At 44.4% G+C, this 8,979-nt stretch overlaps 1 protein-coding gene across 2 annotated transcripts in view; it reads right to left on the reverse strand.

The window, feature by feature from the left end:
* The window catches only part of IQCH (IQ motif containing H), a 51,863-nt gene that overhangs the window by 5,988 nt on the left and 36,896 nt on the right, over positions 1-8,979 (reverse strand). For both annotated transcript variants that reach the window (XM_029958843.1, XM_018069892.3), the window contains exons 15-16: positions 8,687-8,973; positions 1,793-1,960 (exon numbers count right to left, since the gene is read on the reverse strand). In XM_029958843.1, the coding sequence (XP_029814703.1) occupies positions 1,793-1,960; positions 8,687-8,973 (455 nt within the window). The remainder of the gene's footprint in view (positions 1-1,792; positions 1,961-8,686; positions 8,974-8,979) is intronic.

Consider the following 8,979-nt stretch of genomic DNA (forward strand, 5'->3'; position numbering starts at 1 on the left):
AGAGCTGTTCTCCCAAGCCAGGGCTTTCCTGGTGTTATTTTACTGCTGGACTGTTCCCTTGGAGCAGGGACACTCCATGTTGAATCAGTAATTCACAGTATTTTCTCTCCAATGATATTTGTTTTGACACTGACTCATTTAAGTTGACGTCGCCGAAATCCTGATCTAATACATCTCTGCCTGAAAATTAATCATGTTTATAATATTCTGAGAATTAATAACACCCATTGCTCAAGTCATTAACTTAAAAAAGGAGCTTCCAAAATCTGTTCTCTGCAGTGGGGGACCACAAATAAATGAATGCTTGATAAAATAATCCAAGTAGCAGTTTAACAAGCGTAAACTTGAATGTGGCTGCAATAACACAGAACTATTGTTTAAGGGTTGGCATCAGGTTGATGAGGTGCTTATTTCAGCTACAAAGCATGCATACACATGCATAATGAACTGCAGGATGAATTATTAATGTGTTGCTTATTTAGCCTCATCTGTCTAGAAGATAATGTATCCTAACTATAATGAGTGATTGGTTTTGTACATAATTACAGGAGCAGCAGTATCTAGGAAATTTGTTCTTTCAAAGAAGGATTTCTAAAAATAAAACCCTCACACAAACTCAGGGGCTGCTCCATTTTATCAAAATCAACCCTACCAGCATGGAGAATATCTAATAAATTAAAAGGGACAGAATCATTATTAACATCATAATTTTACACAAAGTGTTTTACTTAATCATTCATTACAGATCATGTGCTGTAAAAACATTTGTCTCTTGGTTTGTTTCTTTTTCTGTTTTCCTGGGAGACTGCAGGCTTGTAGTTAACTCTTAAGGAGATAAAAATCTCAGAAACACAGAAAGAAGAAAAAAATAAAGGATATAATGACAATTTATGTTAATTCTGATGGAATTTTAATTAAAAAAAAGTTGCTACTTGATTACTTTTCATTTCTAAAACTTGGACTACTGGGACTAATCATATCTAATTTACTTCTCTCCAACTAAAAGTGGTTGCTTGACAAGAACAATAGATCAAGAGCTCATTAACCTCTAAATCACAGCTCCATGACATTTTTGGAATGGTGCTACATTCCTCCTCCATGGATGGAAAAAAGGGAGCTGTGAATCTTCTGTCAAAACACTTGGGATCTCTGTGTGAGTGTACACAGGGACATGTTTCTTATGCTGTGACTTCAGAAAAGACCTTCCTTCCCTTTTTATTAAATCCTGGAATGGTTTGGGTTGGAAGGGACCTTAAAGCTCATCTCATGCCATGGGCAGGGACACCTCCCACTAGTCCAGGTTGCTCCAAGCCCTGGCCAGCCTGGCCTGGAACATTCCAGGATGGGATTGTTTCACCCTCAGGTCTGTGCAGGCAAGTACAAAACTTCCCTGCTCCAACTCCCAATCCCAAATCACTGCTCAGACTTCTTCCAGACTGCTTTGAAGTTATTCCTACAGTCAGGGCAGTGCTTCACCTCTTTTATGCACCTAATTTATGCAACACATAAATTATCACTTTTTTTACAACTTGAAAGCTACTTGAAATATTTAAAAGTGAGTTACCACCACAAACCAATATCCCCGAGTGCAAAGGATGAATAATTGGGGACCCATAAATCCAGAAACTTTCATTTCTACTCTGATGTTACCCCATTCATTTATTAACCTTGGAAAATCCAAGAGGAGCAGAGAGGAGCAAACTGAGCTCCTCTAGAACAGCCCTCTGGGACAGATTGTAACTTAGGGGGAGTTTCCATGAATAATTTTACTTGTGAACATCTCACTGCTTACAGGTTTTGTCCCCTCACGTTGAATCCATTGGCTTTTCACTGCTTGTGACCCAAGAGGTGCTTCGAGGGGGCTGGAGCCACAATCCACGTTTCCATCTGTCACGTACAACAGGAACTGGGTCAGGGCCAGCTGGTCACTGTAGCAAAGGTCAAGGTCTGTTGCCCACACCTGATCCAAACAAAGAGGTGCATTAAAGGGAGTTGAAGAGAAGAAGAAGGGTAAAACTCAGCAATTGGGAAGGAACATGTCTGCCTTTATTGTCCTGCTTGTTGGTGTTCCTGCTTCTGCCTTCCTGGGGCAGCGTTGGAGGTGATAAAGATGTTGGGAAGGAATCTCCCCTGGGAGGGTGGGGAGGCCCTGGCACAGGTTGTTCAGTCTGGAGAAGAGGAGGCTCCAGGGAGACCTGAGAGCCCCTCCCAGGGCCTAAAGGGGCTCCAGGAGAGCTGGAGAGGGACTGGGGACAAGGCATGGAGGGACAGGACACTGGGAATGGCTTCCCACTGCCAGAGGGCAGGGATAGTGGGAAGGAATTCCTGGCTGTGAGGGTGGGCAGGCCCTGGTACAGGTTGCCCAGAGAAGCTGTGGCTGCCCCTGGATCCCTGGAAGTGTCCAAAGCCAGGCTGGAGCAACCTGGGCTAGTGGGAGGTGTCCCTGCCCATGGCAGGGGGTGGGATGGGATGAGCTTTAAGGTCCCTTCCCACCCAAACCATTCCAGGATTTCATGGTTCTACAAACCACTTCCAACTAGGAACAATCAGAACTCTTCTCTAACTGTAGAAATAATTTTTCAGGCAGGATTTATGAGGCAGGGGGAAGTACCATGAACTCCTTCTGCAAGGCTCCTCTTCCCCAATAACCTGACCTTGGTTTTCCCGGTGAGTTTTTCCCACTTAAAAAAAAAATCCTTGTGGCTCCTGTGCCGGTGAGAAATGTTCCCACACACCAAGATCTGCCCTCCAGTGGACCCCTTAAAACAAATCTCCCAGTGAACAACTTGACTAAGCCCTTGAATGGTAAATGGCATCATTATAAGGATATTAAGGGGTCAGGCAGCCAAGGCCTCTTGGAAAACCGGAGTTAATTTCGGAATCATATGCACACAGTAATGCCCTTTGGATAATGGGGAATAAATCACCCCAGTAACAGTTGTTAATATCCAACTGCCAAGTATCTGTTGCTGTATTAAATATCCTATTTGTCAACTTAAATATTTCCTGCTGCACGGTACCAGATGCAAATAGGATGCTAATGGCTGCCTTTGCTCAGTAATAGGGAATGTTCCCCAATTATAAAGTTTAATTTTCTTCAATAATTTATTGTTTATCATCACTCCTGAGAGACAGGGAGGAACTTTCCCGTCGATTTGTACTTTTCCAGTATGTGCCAGCCTTTTCAACGAGTCAAATCATAGTTATAAACTAGTTATATTACAGGAGTGTTACATTAATTTTGATAAATATTATTATAAATACTATCAACAAGTCTGTTTCAGTGTTTCTTTGATCTTATTTGAGCTGGGTTTTAGATTCCCAGTAAAAACTTTGTCCCCAGAAGGAGGTGGCAGAGCTGCATGAGGGGACCAGGGACTCTTGGAAATCTCGGATACCTGAGGACTGTCCAGCTCAGAGGGAACTGGGTGCTCCTAATTCAGACCCTGATCTTACACCTGCATTGCTCTGACCTCAAAATTCACACCTTGGAGGATTTATTGATGCCCAAATAGAGGTGCAGGAGACGAGCTGGGCTGAAGGTGGGCCACAAAAAAAGTTAATCAAAGATGTCCCTGTGACTGAAGCACATCTGGCAACATTTAGGGAACGGGGTGAGCATTTAACAGCAGATAAAGCATTAAAAAAAGCAGCCTGGCAAACCTAACCAGCCATTAGCACTAAATAAATTCATTGCACCCTCCCAGGGATTCAGACAAAGCACACCAAGCGTGGGGCAGCACGTCCGTCGTGCAAGAGTTACTCAACAAATCCCATGTTGTCAGTAACTACAATTAAAATACAAGTGACATTGTTTTAATTTCAGATGTAGAGAAGAGAGCCATTAATTACTCGTGTGGTGCATTTCACATCCATCTAAACAAAGCCCCAGCATGCCAGCCTGGCTCCAGTGCCCACTGGCACCTTCCCAGTCGCTGCTCTGGGAAGGACAGAAGTGCTCTCGGATCCCCTGCTCCAGGGGATGGCCCAGCTTGCCCAAAAAAAGAGGAGAAAAAGGTTTTAGCAAGGCAAGTTTTCTGCTGCAGATCCTGCTATCACCCAAATGCTATTTTAAGGAGTTTCTGTTTACTCAGCTAATTGCTTCAGATGTGGCTTCACCATCTCAGACCAACCACCCTCGTGCTGCTGCCTGGGAAATAAGGGTTTGGATCTACAGGGTGGATGAAAGGTGTCCATCCCTTCCCCTGTTGTTACTCAAACAAAGGAGAGCCCTGAACACCTCCTTTAAGCTTCAATCGTGGTTACATTCTGCATAAAGTCATCAGATATTTTGCATTTTTAATATAAGGTGAGGGCTCCAGCAGCACGAGGAGGAGGAAGGAGAACGTGGCTGGAAGCCACCTGTCCACCTCCTCCCATTCCAGGCCTGAGCCTGGGGATAAACCACCCCTGCTGCAACTTAAAGCAGCCAAATGGTCACTTCTCTGTGCCAGCTGGGATCACCCCCAAGGATTGTTTTCCTGGCTCAGGATTGTCAGAGAACACGATATTGTGGCCATGTCCCTTCCTGCCCTGGATGTGTCCCAGAACATCCCTAAGGTGGGCAGAAAGGAAGAAGGATCAGATGGCACAAGATTCCAGCTTTATCCTAGCAGGGGATTCCCTTTTGCCATGGAAACCCAGAAGTGCCCTTTAAATCCCCTTTGTGCTGCTCCAGACAAGGGAAACACACAGGGCTGGCCTGGGCAAGGGGTCTGCCTTTATTTTTAGGGATAATTTTCCCCATTTTCTTAGTTCAAATGAGAGATAATTAGTAACTAGCAGACTGAATTCTTGAATGGAACAATTTCCAAGCCACACTGTAGTTCCTGAAGTCACAAATGCTCTTTGGAAAATCACAGGCGACATTTTTGGTAGTTCTGAGCAAGGCTGGAAGTTGGGCCAGGCCTGAGCTGTGAAGACAAAGGCTCTGCAGCTCCCTGTGGTGCTCCTGGTTCTGGAATTAGCAGTGGGAATCTGCCTGCTGGCTCTGTCAGCCTGGCACCTTCCACCAATAATATATCCATACATATTCCCAAAGGGAAAGGGGCAGCTCATTATATCACATCTTGACCATACTGGTGTCCCTTGAGTTTAAGGACCTAAAATTAACTGTAATGGAGAAAAGAGCACCAGAATCCTTGATATTTTTGTCTGAGGAATTCTAATTAGGGGGACTCTGTTAGTTGATGACTTCTTGATTTCTTCTCACCAGTAAGTGTTGTTTCCTGAGGATTTTGGTGTATTTGACTCTCCCCTCTCTTATTTTTATTTCCCTGTGAGAAATAATCAGCATTAGGGCCACATATAATGAAGCACAACCACATCAGATCTACTTACTAGTTTGGGCTGTTCTTTTAAGTGTAGCTTTCTAGTAACATCTACTGGATTGCAACAAGTTTTCCTCTGAAGTAATAAAAATGGGTGTCCAGAACTCCTAGAATGCCTTGAAAATCTGAGCTCTGGTGTTTTGTGCCTGGGTTTTTATTTATTATTTCATGAATATATTTCTATAGTGCATAAAGCAATGTCTGAGGAGGTCAGGTAGTTAATAACCAGATAAATTATCATCTCCTCCAGTAAATAAGGAGCTGTTGGAGGAAGGCCTAGGCAAAGGTCAAGTTTAAGTAAAGAATGATACAATCCTACAGATTAACAAACAGATTATTGAGTCCATCCTCATTTCCTGAGAACATACAATCAGGGCACGTAGGTATTTATGACTGTCAGTGTCACATCCTGATAGGATTGCATGGAAAATTAGCATAACACAAGGAGCTTTCACCTCAAATTTGGGGATTTTCAGGACACTTCTGTTCAGAAATTAAACTGGAACAGAGCTCATTTGTAAAATCTAGAACTGACATTTGATTATCAAACCACAAATCAAAGTTCAAAGTTAGAAGCAGTAGTTAAGATTTTTAGATTGATTTAAGAGTGGTTTTAGGTCAAGCTAAGCAAAGCACAGATTAGGACTTCCCAGAATCCCACCACTAGAAAAAAAAATCAGTTAGAAATATGTCCTGCAAGAGTTGCTGGCTGTTTGTCCAAGGAATTGTGACGAAGCCTGGAATTGCTCCCTGTCACAAAGGCTGCCAGGAGACTCCTCCAGTGAGCACAGCTCAGGAGCCTGCACTTCATGGCAAAGACACCTCCAGTGAATAAAGCCACAATTATACTGGAATTCTTCACAGCTTCCATCAAAATGCTTCAGCTTTAAAACACAAACTCGAGAAGGAAACATAAATTCTTAAGGAGTTACTAAATGACAGCTTTTCTTCCCCCAGTTTAACTGTTTTCTCTGTGCCTGGTACTGATGTTTGTGTTGTTGTAAAGAGCCCAAGTGCTGCTTTTAAAGAAGTGGTTGGGTGATACTGTAAAAATGTCAATTATAAGATATTATAATGCAACCTGGGTGTTGAAGGGAGAGCTGCTTTCATGACTTTGAGCATTTGCAGGAGAGTGGATGATTCCGGCAGCGCTGGCAGGGAGGCCCTTGTCCGGCTGCCATCTCGTGGCAGCTGCTGGGATGGGCTGGTGCTGCCCAAAAACTTCACTTCCAGGGCTCTAGAACTCCTCTTTCCTGCTCAATATAAGACTGGAAGATGGTTCATGGAAACACTGTGGCTCTTGTTTGAAAATAACACCTAGAAAATGCTCCACTGTCTGGAGAGACCTTCAGACACGTCGGGAATGTGTCCAACCTCAGCTGCTGCTTATCCAACGTTCCCTCACTACTCCTACCAAGGGTTGGGACTGTGTAAAAGCCATCAGATCCATGGAAAAGGTGGCTGAGGACCCTGTTTCTCCAAATTATCTGTCCACAGAACTGTGGATGTAAGGAAGGTTATGCATTCCAGCAGTCCCACTCCATTAAGTGGGCTCCTTGACAAGTTGGGGTCTGAGCAGCAGACACTCAACACTGGGCAGGATTTCACTCTGAGGGGTCAAGGCCTTGCTCTGAATGATCAATTTGGGAAAATAAAGTGAGAATCAGAAGTGATTCAGTCCTAATTCTTCTCCTCCTCCACTTCTTCCCCTTGAAAACAGCGTGTCTCCACCTCCCTTCCCTCGGGAACAAGACACAGATGCTTTTAGCCGAGATAGAACCAGATTCCTGAGGCAAACAGGGAATTGTGTGGAGTCTCCACACCATTTCTCTGCCCCTTGCATCCCTGCTGGGGTGCTCAGGGCAGCCAAGGCTCTGCCTTCCCATTGAGTTGTGTTTGACAACACACATTGTCCCTTATCCACCACGGAGCCCCTTTGCTCCCAGTGCTCCAAAGGTTGATATTTTCTGTAAAATACACTTGGAAAGAATTCCTAAGTATCTGGTACTTCCAGGAAATGCATCTGAGCCTTTCAGCTACTGCATTTAAGTGGGCACTTGTGAAATTAGTGAGCAAATGTTCTGAGAGTTTAATAGGATTTCTTGTTTGCCAAAAAAATAGTGCTTTCAGGAACACAATCCTTTGTGTGATCTCCCTCTCACAAGACAGATGGCCCCATTAATTGCCTCTACATCTAGTTAAATTTAAAAACCTGTGCTTAAATAATGCTAAAGTTGTGGTACATGCTGACAAACATAGGAGATAGTAAGGTAGAATCAACTGAAAACAAGGGAAGAAAACCAAGACAGGGCAGACAGGAATTCCAAGAGGCCACAAGAAACACTGACTGATTTAATATGTCCTTGTTCGTGCCAGGAAATGGCATAACTTCAATAATCTAGGAAGCATTCCTGGGTTTCAGTGAACTCCTGGCTTGAGGGAAACAAGTGGCACAACTCCCTGGACTTCTGTGGGTGAAGGAAGTCATCCCTTAATCTTTCCAAAGCAACTTTCCATGGAAGTTGTCCAATATGGCTTATCTGCAGTTCTAATTACAATGTGTGCCTAAACACACTTTGGGAGTCAAATGTGACTGGGATCTGTATTCCAGAGCCAACAAACTACTCTAAGGGTGGTGTGGCACTGGCACAGAGAAGCTGTGGCTGCCCCATCCCTGGAAGTATCCAAGGCCAGGTTGGATGAACTTGGAGAAACCTGGGATAGTGAAAGGTTCCACCATAGCAGGGGGTGGAATGAAATGGGCTTAAAAGGTCCCTTCCAACCCAAATCATTCCAGGATTCTATGATCATTCCAATTCTCTGGTTCACCACAGTCACCCTACAGTGGTTTTAGTTACCAAAATCCTGATTTTAAGCCTTCTCTGAGCTTAAACTGGATATAATTGTCACAGCACTGCTTTTGCCAATAGGTACCACATGTAACTCTTTGGGTTTAAATACAACCCTTGTATTCAAAGCCTTTTCTCACCCCACACAAGTGGTTTTCAGACCCCTGGGAGAAACAGCCACCCCACCTCCTCAAAATCCACCTATTCCCCCCACAGCCTTTAAATACAGGGATGTTCCCTTTTACAGTCACAACACTGAGGGTCCTCACTGAAGATTCTAGAAGAAAACAATGCCAGAGGAGTGAAAAACAAAACAATGTCAGAAGAGTGAAAAACAAGGAGATGCATCAGGTCTAAATGTCATGCTGTTTTTAGAGCACCCACGTTCTCCCTCCCATCCAAAAGCTTGGAAATACAGTTTGCTGCAAAGGGCAAAGCTTTCTCCTGGTTGGAATTCCACAGAAAAACACATTCCTTGATCTCAGGGAACAGTGTGAAGTAACTCACCTGCTGCTCCATGGTTTGGGGATGGGTGAAAGCCACGAAGTCAACGGAGAAGTAGCCAAGCACCCCTTTAGATCTACAGGTGTCCCCGATTCTCCAGCAGAGCGAGCTGAGAACCGCTGGATCCACGGAGCGCTGTGGGATGGAGCTCCCAGAGGATCTGAAGGGCCCCTCAGCGTGGAGCTGGTCCCCAGAGGACACGATCCTGATCTCTCCTGTTGGCTCTATCAGCAGATCCACCGTCAGGGAGGTGACGGTGCTGGAGGGCGGGAAGGCTTCGATCACTCCACCTGGGA

The sequence above is a fragment of the Manacus vitellinus genome, unplaced genomic scaffold (assembly GCF_001715985.3).
Source record: "Manacus vitellinus isolate BGI_N305 unplaced genomic scaffold, ASM171598v3 scaffold_16_pilon, whole genome shotgun sequence".
Lineage (NCBI taxonomy): Eukaryota > Metazoa > Chordata > Aves > Passeriformes > Pipridae > Manacus > Manacus vitellinus.